The sequence below is a fragment of the Mustela lutreola genome, chromosome 16 (assembly GCF_030435805.1).
Source record: "Mustela lutreola isolate mMusLut2 chromosome 16, mMusLut2.pri, whole genome shotgun sequence".
Classification (NCBI taxonomy): Eukaryota; Metazoa; Chordata; class Mammalia; order Carnivora; family Mustelidae; genus Mustela; species Mustela lutreola.
This window is the reverse complement of record NC_081305.1, coordinates 17,847,370-17,864,940: the sequence shown is the minus strand read 5'-3', so window position 1 is coordinate 17,864,940 and position 17,571 is coordinate 17,847,370. Positions and strand designations below refer to the sequence as shown.

The window sequence follows — 17,571 nt, the reverse complement described above, 5'->3', positions numbered from 1 at the left end:
GCCCTTACATAGTTCAAGGAATAACTAGAGAACAACTGAGCAAACACATAAGCCTCCCACTTTTGGCTCACTTCCTCCTGGGAAATGCAGCCCTGCCAGAGACACTTTCTCCCATACAAACCAAAGGAGGGTACAGGCAATGTGGATGCATGTGAGAGATTCCCAAGTGCTGCTGGCAGTCTCTCCAGAATATAGAGAGCCCACCTGGGAGATCAGGAGAGGAGGAGGCAGCTCTGGAAGTCCATTCCCCTTAACTTTAATAAAAAAACTCCAAGCTCTGTCTGTGATGTCTGGCAGGTGAGCAAGCCCAAAGGCCTCTGGCCAATGGAGGGGATGTGACCACCCCCTTCTTCTGACACTCCCAAAACTAAGCAGTGATGAAAGGCCCAGCTGGCATTGGAGCTACCCAGGATAACCAAAAAGGCTCTCGGGTGGAAGGTCCAGCCCTGCACTGGGTTTGGACACCTGTTGCAGTTCTCTTGCCATCGGGTGTCTCAGGGGCACAGCAGTCTAGAGAGTCGACCCTCGGCCTGGTCAGCCTCAACACCATGGACTCCCCGCAGGGGCCAAGGCCTAACCTGGAGCACCCAGGCCAGGGAAGGGACGTGATATGGCAGGGGTCGGGCAGCACAGGCGCCCGGCAAATGCTCCGGTCATACCCCAACCACCCTGGGTAGAAGAGGCCGATACCTTTGTAGTGGACGCGGAGGTTGCCCTGGGAGAGGCCAATGTAGTTGTACTTGTCCTTGGGGCTCCAAGAGCGCGGCAGTGGCGTCTCATGCTGGTTGACCGCGGGATACAGGCGCTGAAGGCGCCGGCTCAGCTCCTGCTCCCCCGGGGACGGCAGCCCGCCCCCAGCGCCCCCACCAGAGGAATCTCCAGCCTGCGGGCTCCCAGCTCCCGGGTCCACCGTCGCCGCCGCCATCTTGGAGGGAGCTGCTATTGTGTCACTGGGGGCGGGGAGGAGCGGGACCAGATCTTCCCCGCTCAGCCAATGGCCGACGAGCCTACCGAGGCCGCAGGGAAACCGAGTCCGAGTCCGACACCTCTCTTTGGACATTGCCAGCCCTCGCCACATTGAGGACTCCATATCCCACAATGCAGAGCTTTCCAGAGGCGGGACAACCCGGGCTCGTAGGGAACTTTGGGAGATGTAGTATATATCTGCTAGTCATAAGCCTGTTCGGCGAGACTTCGAGAAACCAAAAACTACAATTCCCGCTGGCAAGGCGGATCCAGGCCCTCAGTTCGCCGCCCTCCCCCATAGCCTCTGTTTATCACCCCGCCTCAGTTCTGATAGCTAGAGTCAAATCCACTGTAGTGATTGACTGAGGGGACCCTACTCCCGGGTCTGAGGCCACCTTTGCTAATTGGCTTCCCTCCCAGCCTGCCTGCTCGGGGAGCGGGGGTGTGGCACAACCCTGACCCCGCCCCAGCCGCTGGGATGCTGGGGCCTGGTCGCCATAGCGACGGGCTGTACACTACCACAGCTTCCCCCGCGGCGGATGCGGGCTGCCCGGCTGCCTGAGGGTCATGGCCTTCCAGAAGCCGCGGTCCTCCAGCTTCGCGACCACATCGAGGTAGGCACTGGCCAAACTGAGGGTAGAGAGGAGGGTTTGAGAGCTTCCAGAAAGAGAAATGCCTCTGTCCATTTGTCCAAGGCTTCAGGCCCCACAGAATCTGTGGTGCAGAAACTGAATCCGGGCTAACTTAGCCCGCTGAGGACATTACGCGCTAGCAAAAGGGCCGGCGCCCTTGATCATTAGTAAGAGCCAGCATGTGTTAAGCATATATTATGTGCCAAGTGCTTTATATATGGCACATTTAACCTCACAACTCTATGAGGTAGTAATATCTCCGTTTTACAAATGAGTAGAAGCCTGGAGAGATCATGTGTCTTACGTTTATAAGTGGTGGAGCTGGGATTTGAACCCAGCCATGTAAGACTTCTGAACCTGAGCTCTTAGCCACAAGGATAAACTGCCTCTTCACCCATTGGTTTATGGCAAAGATGCTTGTCGAATCGCTGTCTATTCAGGGGTTGCAGCCTCTGGGCACTGCAAAATATAACAACAAGATCTATTAGCCAGGAAAGCCACAAAATGTACATATTAAAACAGAAACTTGGGGCGCCTGAGTGGCCCAGGTGGTTGAGCATCTGTCTTCGGCTGAGATCATGATCCTGCGATCCATGATCACGGTCCTGCGATCAGCCCCAGGTGGGCCTCCCTACTCGGTTGGGAGTTGGCTTTTCCTTCTCCCTCTACCTCTCCCTCCTGCTCATGGTCTCTCTATCTTTATCTCTATCTCTCTGTTTCAAATGAATAAATAAAATGTTTTTTTTTAATTAAAAATTTTTTTTTTAATTTGGCTAAATATCTTTCTAGCTTTGGGAACTTAGAGAAGTCTAAGTCCCAGGCCTCGGGCACCTGAGTGGCTCAGTGGGTTAAGCCGATGCCTTCAGCTCAGGTCATGATCTCAGAGTCCTGGGATCGAGCCCCGCATTGGACTCTGCTCAGCAGGGAGCCTGCTTCTCCCTTTCTCTCTGCCTGCCTCTCTGCCTCCTTGTGATCTTTGTCTGTCAAATAAATAAATAAAATCTTAAAAAAAAAAAAAAAAGTCCTAGGCCTCTGCTTTATCTCAGACATGGGGATGGATACAACCCACTTCACATTGTTGGGAAAACTTAGAATAAGTAAAGCTGTCATTGCAGCTCTTGCATATACTAAGTATTCAGCAAATGTTCAATGAATATAGTTTCTCCCTTCTAATCAGTACCAATGTAAAAACCTGATCTTACCTAAACTTTAATCCTTCAAGGTTTGCTGCCCCAATAAAGAAAGCCTACAAAAGTCAGGAGGGGCGCCTCGGTGGCTCAATCGGTTGAGTGTCTGACTCTTGATTTTGGCACAAATCATGAATTTTGGGGTTGTGGGATCCACCCCGCATCAGTTCTGTGCTGGGCATGTAGACTGCTTAAGATTCTCTCTCTGTCCTTCCTCTCCTCTCTCTCTTAAAACAAAACAAAAAAAAAAAAAAGTAAATTATTTGCCAGAGCTAAAATGAATCTACAAGAGCCATACAGCAGGCTTGAGAAAGAGTATAATTACCCAGCACAGGAATGATAGGAAAATACAGTCATGTTTGAGAGGGATATGAAACAGATTCAGGAGAATAAATGTTTATCTATTTTAAGAAGGAAGCATAATGGGGGTACCTGGCTGGCTTGGTTGGTGGAGTATGTGATTTTTTATCTCCAGCTTGTGAGTTTGGGCCCCACACTAGCTGTAGGGATTACTTAAAAATAAAATCTTAAGAAAGAAGAAGAAGAATGTAATTGCTGAGGCTGAATTTGGTAGCAGTACATAATATCATTGATTCCTGTCCATATCCTTCACCAGTATTTAGAAATGAATACTGGGCCAAGCTCTTTCCCTTAGAGGCACAGTATGGGTGTCCTCCTCCAGCTCCCCTTAGAGCAGAGCCAGGATGATGAAGGATAGGCCAGACCTTAGTACTACAAATATGTCAGCAGATCCTCTTAAAAGGGACCTTCAGATTGTGTATTTCCCAGGGTGCCTGGGTGGCTCAGTCGGATGAACCTATGCCTTTGGCTCGGGTAATGATCCCAGAGTCCCAGGATTGAGTCCCAGGATCAAGCCCGTATCCACAGGGGCTCCCTGCTCAGTAGGGAGTCTACTTCTCCCTCTGCTTCTCCCCCTTGCTCATGCTTGCTCACATGTGCTCTCTCTCTCTCCCTCAAATAAAGAAAGTCTTTAAAAAAGAAAGAAAGAAAGAAAGAATTTGTCTCTGTTTCCTTATGAGCAAACTAGGCTGAGAGAGGTTAAATGACCTGCCCCGGGGTTCCTGTTGGAACCCCAGATGTCGGCTCCATGCCCTTCAGCCAGTAAGTATGTGCAAGATAGGAACTGGCGCAACAAGCTCCTGGCCCTGTGCTTCTTGTCCTATAGCACCTGCCTTTGGTATGACACCCCCAGAATGTGTCAGAGTCACAAACATGAAACTCATCCGAATACTGAATGAAAGTGTAAGCCCACAGAGTTTTGTGGGCTCGTGGTGAGGCTTCCCTGTCACTGCAGGAATTGGGGAATTGGTGAGATTCTCAGCATGAGAAGGTTTCCAGGAATATAGGGAAATGTTTTGGGCCCAGGGTCAGGAACTTGTTGGCAGCATCCCTGGGAATCTGTAGGCAGTGCTGGGAAGACCCAGAGCCTAGATCTGCAACAGAGAGAAGAGGCCATCTCTCTCGTAGATCTAGGAAGGGTGGAGGTACTATTCCCACTCAGGGCTCAGGGCTCTGTCACCTACCACTGTCTTCCCCTTTTCTGTGCAGAACACACATGCGGCCTTCAGGAGGGACCATAGATGACTCCTTCCTCACAGAAATCAAGAACACCCAGAATCGCAAGCTTTCTCAGAAACAGAAGACGCTGGTTAGTGCCAATGTCTTGTTGGAAACCCTGATGTCAATTCTCAGACCCTATCTGCCTTCCTCTCTGCAACCCAAAAGCACCATGCATCTGAAATACGTCTCCCAGAGTGGCTTCTCCCCAGTTAAGGGAGTGCAGCTCATGGAGGCCAGGCCCATCGGGCTCTGAGGTAGGTGTGTGCACACTCCTGCAGCTCACCTGAAAAGCCCGTCCAGACCTCTCCTAGCAGAGAGAGATGCAGCTGATGTCCATGGATATGCTTCCCCTGCAGCTCAGCATTCTGGAATGGATCTCATTTTTTCATTCAGCCTGACATGTGCCAGGCATTATGCTACGTGCTGGGATGGTCACAGATCTGCCAAGGTCCTTCAGGGCTATGACTGTATCTTTTTTATATATGGCCCTGGTTCCTGAAAGGATACTTGAGTGGTAGGCATATGTTGAGAGCTCTATAATGCTGTGAGTAGATAAGTGAAGGCAGGAGTGAAGGGATGTTCCCACTTCATGTTGCTGGCTCTGGGTTGGAAGCAAAGACTCTACTAGCCTCAGGAAACGTCCTTCCTCCATTCCTGTTCTTTTAAGTTTTTATATAAAAGTGAATGTTGTCTCTATCTTGGGGCACCTGGCTGGCTTAGTCAGTAGAGCATGTGACTCTTGATCTCTGGGTGGTTAGTTCAAGCCTTAGACTGGGCGAAGAGCTTACTTTTTAAACAAAATCAATGCTGTCTCATTAAGTACATTTGGGTTTTTGTTGATATGATCATAGGATTGTAATTATTTATTTTTTATTTTTTTTATTTTTTTTTTTAAAGATTTCATTTATTTATTTGACAGAGAGAAATCACAAGTAGATGGAGAGGCAGGCAGAGAGAGAGAGAGAGGGAAGCAGGCTCTCAGCAGAGAGCCCGATGCGGGACTCGATCCCAGGACCCCGAGACCATGACCCGAGCCGAAGGCACCGGCCTAACCCACTGAGCCACCCAGGCGCCCCAGGATTGTAATTATTTAATTAGCAAACAGCCATTATTGGAATCAAATGAAGAAACACATTTTTTTTAAGATTTTATTTATTTATTTGATAGACAGAGATCACAAGTAGGCAGAGAGGCAGGCAGAGAGAGAAGAGGTAGCAGCCTCCCTGCTGAGCAGAGAGCCAGATGATGAGCTCAATCCCAGGACCCTGGGATCATGACCTGAGCCAAAGGCCGAGGCTTTAACCCAGGTGCCCCAAGAAACACATTTTTAAAAAAATTTTAAAGATTTTATTTATTTGACAGACAGAGATCACAAGTAAGCAAAGAGGCAGGCAGAAGCAGGCTCCCCACTGAGCAGAGTCAGATGATGGGCTCAATCCCAGGACCCTGGGATCATGACCTGAGCAGAAATCAGAGGCTTTAACCCAGAGCCACCCAGGCACCCCTATTTTTTTTTACTTTTTTGAAAAAACAGTTTAGCAAACTTATAACTCCAGCTCACAATGGAGCTTTATGGGCTGTGTGGTGGTTTTCTTTGTGTGTGTCCTGTGTGGGTAATTTGGGGACACATGGGCCCCACACATTGTTAGACTGGAGACTCCCAATATGGGGATCCAGACTCCAAAGAGGGAAAGGGGTTCAGTGCGACTCTTCGCGGAGACCAAGCGCGGGGCCACGGCTCCAGAACACCGGAGGACTTGGGGCACATGTTCCCCACTCCACTCAGCTGCCACCCACGCAGTGTAGCTGGGTCCCAGCCCTTTCGTGCAGCTGCAACACCGCCATTTTTAACCACCAGGGGGCATTGTTCCCTCCAGCCGACCTGCAACTCCATTCTCCCCGCCCCCCGCCCGTGGCCTCCCTTCCCATCTCCACCAGCAAGAAGAAGCAGAGATCATGGGGCGCCCGGGAACACCTCTTCACACCCACCTACTGGTGGAGGCCACCGGATAATGATAACCAAGGTCTGGAAGCCGCATTCGCCCAGGAGTCCATGTAGGGTGACCACGTTTTCTTTCCACAGAAAGGGCAGATCGAACACAAAGACTGGCCTTTGAAAGTCTGAAAAACGTATTAATTAGCTAGGGTCAGGTGCTTATCTGACAAATTCCCAGGTGTCTTTCAGAGTTACTTGGCACTTTTATAAAAATCACATCCAGGGGCGCGTGGGTGGCTCAGTGGGTTAAAGCCTCTGCCTTCATTCACCTCAGGTCATGATCCCAGGGTCCTGGTGACAGAGCCCCTGCATCTGGCTCTCTGCTCAGCGGGGAGCCTGCTTCCTCCTCTCTCTCTCTCTGCCTACTTGTGAACTCTGTCAGATAAATAAGTAAAATCTTAAAAAAAAAAAATCACATCCAAAAAAAAAAAAGTCACATCAATTTTGACAAATTTCAAAAAACACTTTTTTTCTGGTTTGATTTTTTTTAATTTTTTTAACATATAATGTATTATTTACCCCAGGGGTACAGCTCTGTGAATCATCAGGCTTACACATTTCACAGCACTCACCATAGCACACTCACCCACCCATGTCCATAATCCAGCTACCCTATCCCTATCCACCCAGCCCCCAGCAACCTTCAGTTTGTTTCCTGAGATTAAGAGTCTCTTATGGTTCATCTCCCTCCTGAACCCATCTTGTTTCATTTTTTCCTTCCCTATACCCCACAACCCCCACCCTGCCTCTCAAATTCCTCATATCAGAGAGATAATTGTCTTTCTCTGATTGACTTATTTCACTCAGGATAATACCCTCTAGTTCCATCCACATGTTGCAAATGGCAAGATTTTGTTTCTTTTGATGGCTGCAGAGTATTCCATTGTGTATATATACCACAGCTTCTTTATCCATTCATCTGTTGATGGACATCTAGGTTCTTTCCTAGTCTGGCTACTGTGGACATTGCTGCTATAAATTTCTGGTTTGATTTTTAAGTTTGACTTTTCTCATTTTTCTAATTTGTCTATTTATACTTTTATTTATTTTTTATACTTTTATTTATCTTTTAAAAGATTTTATTTATTTATTTGAGAGAAAGACAGGTAGTGATGGAGATAGCAAGAGATAGCAGATTCAGAGAGGAGAGGGAGAAGCAGGCCCCCGCTAAGCAGGGAGCCCGACATAGGACTTGATCCCAGGACCCTGGGATCATGACCTGAGCCCAAGGCATGTCCTTAACTGCCAGAGCCATCCATCTTTGTTTTTTGTTTTCTGTTTTTAATTAGAGAATGCACAAATGGGGAGAGGAGCAGAGAGAGATGGACAAGCAGACTCTGCACTTAGTGCAGAACCTGGGACAAGGCAAGGGGCTGGGGGCTGTAGGCTCAATCCCACCACCCTGAGATCATGACCTGAGCTGAAATCAAGAGTCAGGCACTTAACTGACTGAGCCATCCAGGTGACCCCATATCTCTTTACAAACAGAAAGAAAGCTTAAAGCTTTCTTTTCTAATAGCAGAAATATTTTAAGCAATTAAAATAAATACCAGGGTCGGCACCCCGGGCACTCAGTCAGTTAAACATCTGCCTTGGGCTCAGGTCATGATCCTAGGATCCTGGGATGGAGCTCCCCCCTCCCCCGCCCCTCCTGCCCCTGCAGTCAGGCTCCCAGCTCAGTGGGGAGCCTGCTTCTCCCTCTCCCTGTGCCTGCTGCTCCTGCTTGTGTTTTCTCTCTCTCTCTGTCAAATAAATAAAATCTTTAAAAAACCTTTAATAAATAAATAAATACATTCATACCAGGGTACTTGGCGGGCTCAGTCGGTAGAACAGACTACACTTCATCTCAGGTCATGGGTTCGACCCCCCACATTGGGGGTAGAGATTACCTAAATAAAGGGGTGCCTGGGAAGCTCAGTCGGTAACGCATCTTACTCTTGTCAGAGCTCACTCAGGTCTTGATCTTAGCATTGTGTGGAACCTAGTTAAAATTAAATAAATAAATAACTTCAAATTTTTTAAAAATTAAAAAAATAAAATAAATACCTTGCGAGTGCTGCTCTGACCATGTCCCAAACATTTTGAACGTGAAATTTTAAAGATTTTATTTATTTATTTGACAGACAGAGATCACATGTAGGCAGAGAGAAAGGAGGAAGCAGGCTCCCCAATGAGCAGAGAGCCCGATGCGGGGCTTGATCCCAGGACCCTGAGATCATAACCTGAGCCGAAGGCAGAGGCTTTAACCCACTGAGCCACCCAGGTGCCCCTGAACGTGAAATTTTAACATTCTTATTTATTTATTTATTTTTAGTAATCTCTACACCCAATGCAGGACTTGAACTTATGACCCTGATATCAAGAATCCCATGCTCCCCCAACTGAGCCAACCAGATACCCCAACATTATTTCTATACATTGTATTCTAAGAAGTTAATGGGTCAAGAAAAATAGGAATTGCTTACTAAATTTCCAAATACTTAAGAGGTACAAAGAGGGCTCTTATATTGAATGCAACATTGAATTCTAATTCAATTTTCTTTTATTTTCTTTCTTTCTTTATTAAAGATTTTGTTTTTAAATAATCTCTACACCCCAGCATGGGGCTTGAACTCACAATGCTAATATCGAGAGTCTCACGGGCTACCAATTGAACCAGCCAGGCACCCCCAATTTTCTTTTAAATTGGAAAGTAATTTTTGTGCATTGTAGAAAATTTGAAAAATGTTCAATTATAGTACAATAACTACCTAATGGCCTATCATTAGAGGATAATAATTGCTGATAACCTTTTAGGTTATTTCTTCTGTCTCTTCTGGACATCCATTTTTACCTAGTTGTGCTTATTCCCTAGTTTCAGGCTTTACTTAACCCTTAGAAATACAGCATTAGCATATTTCTGTGTTAGGCCTTTATGTAATCATTTCATGACTGCTTCTATTTTTAGACACTTAGGAGTTTTCTAATTTCTAGACATTTAGGAATTTTCCAATTTTTTCAGTCATAAGGCTTTGAGGACTGCCTTTCTGCATAAAGCTGCTGCTCCATCCCTGTCTCCATCCACACTGGCCACCCCAGGTCCCAGCCTCAGGCAGCCTGCTGTCCTTGGGCATTCATCCCTATTCCTAGCTCTTTAAACCACCTGCCCTTTCCCTGAGGTGTTGGTGCTACCCAGGATGCCTTTGCGCCCCACCTCTAACCCTGACACACACATCTTCTCCCAAATGACCTCAGCTCCTCTCATATAGTACTCTTATGTACTGAATGAACATCACAGACATCACCACCTCCTACAAGATGATTAGCTTCCCCTGGTCCCTTCCAATCAAGTCTTGTCCCCTCCTGGTAATCTGCATTGGCTTCAGTCACTACCCACTGACTTGCGATCATCAGTTCATTTGTCATCCCACCTCCTTCATACCCCCAGCTTCCTTCATGTCCCTAGAACCCAGTGGGTTGAGAAGGTACTATGGCTCCAGGAATGCCTGATGAACAAATGGATGACTGAATGGATGAACTATAGAGGTGAGATTTGCTGGATCAGAGGCTCATTTTGAGTATTTCACTAAAAGATTAAAAAAAAAAAAAAAACAAAAACAAAAAACAGCCTATGGGGCACCTGAGTGGCACCCTCGGTTAAGCGTCTGCCTTCGGCTCAGGTCATGATCCCAGGGTCCTGGGATTGAGCCCTGCATTGGGCTCCCTACTCAGCAGGGAGCCTACTTCTCCCTCTCCTCCCTACTTGTGTTCCCTCTCACTATCTTGTTGCTATCTCCGTTTCTGTCTCTCTCTCAAATAAATAAATAAAATCTTAAAAAAATAAAACAGCCTATGCATATTAACTGTTTCCACTCCCTACCCCTCCTCAAGGTTCAAAATCAGATCCCACTGCTTCAGGACACTCCCACCCACCTTCCCCCCTCAGGGGGTACAGCTCGTCTCCTCTTAGGGTCCACAGCTACCCCTGCTGCATCTCTGCAGTCCTATCTGAGTGTCAGTCCAGGCACAGGGCTGGGCCTGCCCTCCTCTGTCTTTCACTGGACTGTGCTGTGGGGCAAGGGCTGATACGGATTGGTACTCACATCTGTTTTCATGGTACAGATATCCAATACTCACTGACATACCTACAGAAGAGAAGGATAGCTCACCTTTACTGAGTTCCAAGGAGGTGTCTGAGTCTGCATAAACCAACTTCATGTTTTCTCACTGCATCCTCACGTTAATATAATGCAATGGGAACTAAAACCAACCCCATTTTACAAATGCAGAGACTGAGGTTCAGAGCCATTAAGCCTGTGGTCACACAGCCAATAAGGGATATCTGGCTTTTTAACCTAAACTCTACCTCTAGGGCCCATGGTCTTCATTATGAACTATATTTAGAGACGTTGGGGAGGGGTACCTGGCTCACTCAGTTGGTGAGACATGTAACTCTTGATCTCAGGGCCATGAGTTCAAGCCCCATGTTGGGTGTGGAGCCTACTTAAAAAAGAGACAGAGAGATGTTGGGGGGAAAATCAAGAATAGAGGGAGGTGGGGTTCATGGGTGGCCCAATTAATTAAGCAGTTAAGTGTCTGACTTGTTAAGTGAGCCTTGGTTTTGGCTCAGGTCATGATCTCGGGATCATGGGATTGAGCACTTCGTCCAGCTCCATACTTGGCATGGAGCCTGCTTGAGATTTTCTCTCTCCCTTTCCTTCCCCCTCTGACTCTCCCATGCATGCACGTGTTCTCTCTCTCAAATAAGTAAATAAAATCTTAAAAAAAAAAAAAAAAAAAAGTAAGGGCTCCTGGGTGGCTCAGTTGGTTGAGTTTCCAACTCTTGGTTTAAGTGCAGGTCATGATCTTGGGGTGGTGGGATCGAGCCCCACATGGGCTCTGTGCATGGGTCTGCTAGAGATTCTCTCCCTGTGCCTTTCCCCCATGCTTGCACATGCATGCGTGGTCTCTCTATCTCTCTCTCAAATAAATCAATCTAGGAAAAAAAAAAAAAAAGGTAGAGGGAGGAGGATGGAGAGGAGCATTAGGAAAGGGAGAAGTGTTGTCATGGTAACCCCACCTGTCTCTTCCTGCAGTCCTGTCAGTTCTCCATTGGTGACCAACTGTCCCCATGGCCCACTTACACCACTGATCAGACCATTCTGCATAATCGAAAGCCCTGTTCACATGATTATCGGAAACGAGCAGGGTAAGCTGGGGTCAGACCCCTGGTGGATGGGTTGGTACAGACCCAACATTGGATCCAGAGGTAGCATGGGAGTGTGTGCTGCCCCAGACTAATGATGCAAGAGCCCTGTGGGGTGGGGTGCCCATCACATCTCATCCCACCATCCCCTGCAGTAGCTGGCAGAAGCAGCCCCTGGGCATTACTAAGCCGAGGTACCTGGAGCAGCTAGAGAACTACCTGCGCAAGGAGCTCCTCCTGCTGGACCTGAGCACAGATTCTACCCAGGAGCTGAGGCTGCAGGTTAGAGTCATGGAATAACTGTGGGGAGGGTGGGAGAACAGGTGGGAGGAAATATTACTCACTAGGACTGAGCAATTCAGACTTCAGGAGAGACCAGTCTTGGGGCACCCGGGTGGCTCAGTCCTTAAGCGTCCGCCTTCGGCCTCAGTTCATATTCCCAGGGTTCTGGGATGGAGCCCATCGGGCTCCCTGTTCAGCAGGAAGCCTGCTTCTCCCTCTCCCCCTCCCCCTGCTTGTGTTCCCTCTTTTTCTGTGTCTCCCTCTGTCAAAGAAATAAATAAAATCTTTAAAAGAAAAAAAAAAAAAAAAAAAGGAGAGACCAGTTTCTCCCAGCTCTTTGGGTTTCCCATTCCTGGTAAGGGGAACGTGTTCTATGACAAAGTTAGTGAGCAGGCAAAGCTGCCAGTATAAAACCAAAATTCTCCTGAGGTTTGATTTTCCTCAGCTGAGTCAGGTAGTAGACTGGATGTTGTTTCCAGTCCCTTCAGCTCTGTGATCTTCAGTGACTAGCATGTGTTGTTGGACATCAACCAGTGGAGCCTGAATTCTGGCAGTTGGACAAGAAGGGGTCACACAGTGTTCACTAGCCTAGGGATGACAGACCCAAGCTTGAGGAGCTTAGCCAAGATACCTAGAAAAACCTAGATGCAGATTAGATTCTAATACATACTAAGGAGGGAATCCCCAAATTCGTGCTCAAACAAGGATGATGACAGGGAACCCCTCACTTCTTTTTTTTTTTTTTTAAAGATTTTATTTATTTATTTGACAAAGGGAGAGATCACAAGTAGGCAGAGAGGCAGGCAGGGCGGGGGAGGGGGGAAGCAGGCTCCCCACTGAGCAGAGAGCCCGGTGCGGGGCTTGATCCCAGGAACCTGAGATCATGACCTGAGCCAAAGGCAGCTGCTTAATCCACTGAGCCACCCAGGCGCCCCGAACCCCTCACTTCTGACTTAGTTACTGACAGAAGCATTTCCTGAGTGTCATCTGTGTGCTAGGCCCTGAATGGGGCCTTGAATGCAACCTCACAGTCTGAAGGTACTTCATTAAGGAAGCAGAACTTCAGAGAAGACATATAGCTATGAAGTGGTGGGGCTGGATTACAAGCTCAGGGCTGATTCCAGAACCTGTGCTAATTCCAGTACATAATGCTGCCTCCAAAAACTTCTGTGTCCAAATGGAACAGGAAATCACACCTCTCTTTGGTCAGAATACAAGGCTGGGGCATTTGATCTCCTCCTGCCTCCATAGGTCTATAAGATAGCAAAAGGTGAGAGACCAACTAAGGCACAGGGCTTGGAGAAGGCTGGCTGCCTGGAGAGCCAGAGTGAGGTGGCCCTCACCCAGGTTATTTGCCAGACTTCAGAGATAGTGAGAACAGTTGAGAGGGAAAGAGCTGCCCCTCAGCTTCCTGGCACTGAGAGCCCCAGGTGGTGCCCTGGGGGATTTGTTTGAATATGGGTGACCTTGCAGCTTCATGCTACAATACTTATAAGCTTAAGAGAGTGACAGCTAAAGGCCAGGAGGTGACAGGTCCCCTTTTTTTTGCCAGCCTTACAGAGAAATCTTTGACTTCTTCATAGAGGACTTTAAAACATACAAGCCATTGCTATCCTCCATCAAGAATGCATATGAGGTGATGCTGGGTAAGACTGCAGCCTCTGTGCCCGGATCCAGTCTGGAGGGCATGGAGAAGATCCTACTCTGACCTTCTGGGGCTGTGCAGAAGTATTGGGGCAGCTACTAACTGGGTCTAGAGGTCACCAAGCGTTGCTCAGCTGTTTTTACTTATACTGTCCTGTGTGATAAGAGCACCTGACTACCTCCTGTCCTTGGGAAACATGGCAAGGCAATATCTGTAGGAAAGAAATCAACTTTACTATTGAGAGTAAAGCCCAGGAGGGAGTGAGTACCTCTGGGAAGTGATGAGCCTCCCTAACCAGACATGGGAGGTTCTGGGCATGGTACAGCTGCTGGACTAAAGGCTGTAGGAAGAAAGGGCATAGATGAAACCCCATTCCTCAGACAGACTCTGTCTTTGGTTTAAAAGCAAATGCAGAAAGAAAAAAAAAAAAAAAAAAAAACAACCCCAGGGATGGGGGGAAGGCAAATGCAGGGAGGCATGAAACAGGGTCCATGCTTTGAACAAGGCATATGCGTAGACTCCTGGAGTTTGCAAGACATAGCCACCCACTGTGACCTTAGGATCAGTGTCTCCTGACTGTTTTCTATGGTCCCAAAGGGAGTCTCCCACCTGTCCCTGCCTAGCCTACCAGAGGGAGAAGATTCGGGCTCTGGAGCCCCTGAAGGCCAAGCTTGTCACTGTGAATGAGGACTGCAATGAGAGAATCCTGGCCATGAGGGCTGAGGAGAGATATGAAATCTCCCTGCTGAAGAGAGAGAAGATGAATTTGCTAAAACTCATTGACAAAAAGAACGAGGAGAAGATCTCATTGCAGAGCGAGGTGAATGGGAGTAGTGTGGTGACCAACTCCCTGAATTCCTGCTGCCCCCACCCCAGGGGTGATCTGAGGCCCTGGGCACTAAGGTGACTCCCTAACTCTCTACCCTGCTGCCTGGATTGATATACTGATTGGCCACCTTGTCTCCTTCTCCCTCCAACTTTCCTGTTTCCAGGCCCTGATGGGGCCACTCAGCACCCATCCCATGCCCTTTGATGGCTAGCTATGTATAGCCCCTGACCTCACAGCCACCTTCCCAACAGGTATCCAAACTGAGAAAGAATTTAGCTGAGGAGTACCTGCGCTACCTCAGTGAGCGAGACGCCCGCAAGATCCTCATTGCAGACCTGAATGAGCTGCGGTACCAGAGGGAGGACATGTCACTAGCCCAGTCCCCAGGTAAGCCTGAGGTGGTTTCTCTCCACTGAGGAGGTACTAGAGAGGAGTCTTGCCACTCATCCCTATTCATTTAACTCTCTTAATGTCTGTTCATCCATGCCCATTCACAAAGTGGGGATGTTCCTGCTGCTGCCCAGGTCTATGGATCTTTTTGAGCTGAACTGAGAATCATAGACTCATTGTTTAAGTAGGAAGCCATTGTGGCCTGCTGGGACAGCCTGGACTCCCTGAGAGCAGGACAGGCCTGGTACCCCATGTCCTGGGCTTCTCTATTTAAGCCTGAAGTTCTAAGCTGTTAGCACTCTGGGAAAGACCCAGGGCTTCCCAATCAGGGAGAAAAAGATGTGGGACCAGGCCCTGAGGGACACTCTAAACCTGCCCTGGGCTACAGGCTCTGGAGCCAGGGTAACACAAGATGGTGGGTACTCTGGCAGGCATCTGGGGGGAGGACCCCGTGAAGTTAACACTGGCTCTGAAGATGGCCCGGCAAGACCTGACCCGCACACAGATGGAACTCAACACCATGAAGGCCAACTTTGGAGATGTGGTGCCCAGGAGGGACTTTGAAATGCAGGAGAAGACCAACAAGGATCTGCAGGAGCAGGTATAGGTACTGGTGGGCGGGTAGGGCAAGGTAGGGTCATGTGGGTAGGTAACAAGCTGTTCCACAGCTGGACAGCCTGAGAAGTGATTATGAAGAGGTCTGCAAGGAGCATGAGATACTGCTGCAGTTGCACATGACCACACTGAAAGAGCGGGACCAGTTTCATTCTGAGCTCCAGGAGATCCAGCGTACCTCTACGCCACGGCCTGACTGGAGCAAGTGCGAAGGTAATGATGGCCACTGTGCTCCCAGGGACTGCTCAAGCATGTGATTTGAACTCCAGCTCCCTCTTTCCACATGCAGATGTGGTGGCTGGGGGCCCAGATCGCTGGCAAAAGCTGGCTGAGGGCAAGAACAGTGACCAGCTGGTGGATGTACTCCTGGAGGAGATTGGCGAGGGGCTGCTCCGGGAGAAAGACTTCTTTCCTGGTCTGGTAGGGGTCCCTGGGGCTTAGGAGGTTTGAGGCCAGATTCAGAACAGCCAGGCCTTGCCGCTAAGACTTGAGGTTCTGGGGGAACCATCTGGGGCTCTCCCTGGGCCCAGAGATGAACTGACACTCTCCTTTCCAGGGCTATGGGGAAGCCATCCCTCCTTTCCTTCGATATGATGGCTTTGTGGAGAACAAGAAGCCAAGCAAGAAGGATGTGATAAACCTCCTCAAGGATGCCTGGAAGCAACGTCTTGTTGAGGAGGTCAGATCTCATGGGCCATTTTGGCTTGGTATGGCCTTGAGAGTCTTCCAGGGGGTTCCACTGGGGTGTTAGAGAGAAGGGCCAACCCACCATGGGGTAGGCTTACCAAACTATCATCTCCCACCCACAGAAAGAGAAATTCCCAGATTTCTTCTTCAGTTTCCTGGAGCATCGCTTTGGACCTAGTGAAGCCATGGCTTGGGCTTACACCATTTTTGAAAATATCAAGCTCTTCCGCTCTAATGAGGTCATGAGTCAGTTCTATGCAGTCTTGATGGGAAAGGTGAGGTTGGGGCTGGCCCTCCCTTTGTCTCAGGCATAGGCCAGCTCTATTGCTACCACTCCAGGAAGCAGCAAATTAGTCAACGCTTCCTTCCCTGTAGAGGAGTGAGAGTGTATACATCAAGCAAAAGGAGACAGTGGCACAGCTGCTGAAGGAGATGACAAATGCCGACAGTCAGAATGAGGGGGTGATAACCATGGAGAACTTAAGGTGAGGGTCTGGTCCAGCTATCCAAACTCCTGTCCAACATTTCATCTGGCCAGGCTCCCAGATATGCAGGGGATAGGGGAGCCTGGCAGGAAGGGCTCACAGCCTCAACACTTGTCCTTTTTGAGCACTGGTGGGGCTGGCAGAGGGGTACAGGAAGATGGGTGAGCAGGCCTCAGCCAGGTCTCTTGGCCCTTGTGTCTCCCAACAGCACAGTCCTCAAGAGCAACTTCCCCTTCAAGAAGGAAGAGAAAATTCAGGAGTTGATGGAGGAAGGAGGCTGGCATCCCAACAGCAGCAATGCAGACTTGTTGAACTACCGCTCGTTATTCATAGAGGTACCCACCTCTATATCTGTATATGTTGGGCAGGGGTTGTCCAGGATCTTGCCGAGCCCTGCCCTAGCCTCTGCTGGACCTGGACCCCAACCAATGTGTTCTCACCCTGCCTTGTGGCCCCTCCCAGGATGAAGAGGGCCAGAGTATGCCCTTTGTACAAAAGCTGTGGGAACAGTACGTGGATGAAAAGGATGAATACCTACAGGAACTAAAACAGGAACTGGGCCTAGAACTGTGAGTAACTCCTGAGCCCTTAGGCCCACTTAGCCATAGGCAAGTCCCTATGCCACAGGGTGGCATCTCAAGGCCTTGGGTTTCCCTCTGCACTGCTGAGCTTGCTGCTGGGCACTATATACAACTCAAGTTCAGCAGAGGACACCTTGGGGGTCTGGGGTGCAGAAAGGAGAGGTCAAGGCCTACCTCTCTTTCTTTGTGGGGGCAGCTATGATGAAGTAACCCTACCCAGGCTACGTGAAGCCCTGATGAACATTGATCCCGGGCTAGACAAGCAGACCCTAAATGGCTACTTGAGCCGGGCCTTCCAGCTCCCCATGACAGAACTGCCTGAGGAGGGTGAAGAGAAGGAAGAAGGCATTGTGGTACGGCTCAAGATTGCCCTGGAACGGCTTCAGATGACTGACATCAGGCGCATGGGGTCTCGAGAGCAGGAGCCTACAAGCTAGGGCCACTGTGGGCAGCCTTAGTGCTGCTAACCTCTAACTTTTAGTATAAAATTATTTGTCTGAACCTGTTCTC

General features: G+C 48.8%; 2 protein-coding genes across 8 annotated transcripts in view; one reads left to right on the top strand and one right to left on the bottom strand.

Annotated features, from left to right (window-relative positions):
• The window catches only part of RANBP10 (RAN binding protein 10), a 69,562-nt gene extending 68,600 nt beyond the window's left edge, over positions 1-962 (bottom strand). The window contains exon 1 of the mRNA XM_059153076.1: positions 691-962. Within this exon, the coding sequence (XP_059009059.1) occupies positions 691-925 (235 nt within the window). The 5' untranslated portion in view covers positions 926-962. The remainder of the gene's footprint in view (positions 1-690) is intronic.
• Positions 963-1,296: 334 nt separating this feature from the next.
• TSNAXIP1 (translin associated factor X interacting protein 1) lies at positions 1,297-17,562 on the top strand. 7 transcript variants are annotated; one of them, XM_059153584.1, is made up of 16 exons: positions 1,297-1,580; positions 4,355-4,454; positions 11,438-11,550; positions 11,706-11,829; positions 13,382-13,475; positions 14,098-14,294; positions 14,555-14,690; positions 15,125-15,294; positions 15,362-15,521; positions 15,598-15,728; positions 15,865-15,987; positions 16,118-16,270; positions 16,371-16,480; positions 16,689-16,815; positions 16,943-17,049; positions 17,258-17,562. In XM_059153584.1, the coding sequence occupies exons 1-16, from the start codon at positions 1,534-1,536 to the stop codon at positions 17,496-17,498; spliced, it is 2,133 nt and encodes a 710-aa protein (XP_059009567.1). In that variant the 5' UTR covers positions 1,297-1,533; the 3' UTR covers positions 17,499-17,562. The 7 variants fall into 7 exon arrangements, with proteins under 7 accessions (XP_059009567.1, XP_059009566.1, XP_059009569.1 ...); XM_059153583.1 differs by having other exon boundaries at positions 11,703-11,829; XM_059153585.1 differs by lacking the exon at positions 1,297-1,580 and adding an exon at positions 2,103-2,219 and having other exon boundaries at positions 11,703-11,829.
• Positions 17,563-17,571: the final 9 nt, after the last annotated feature.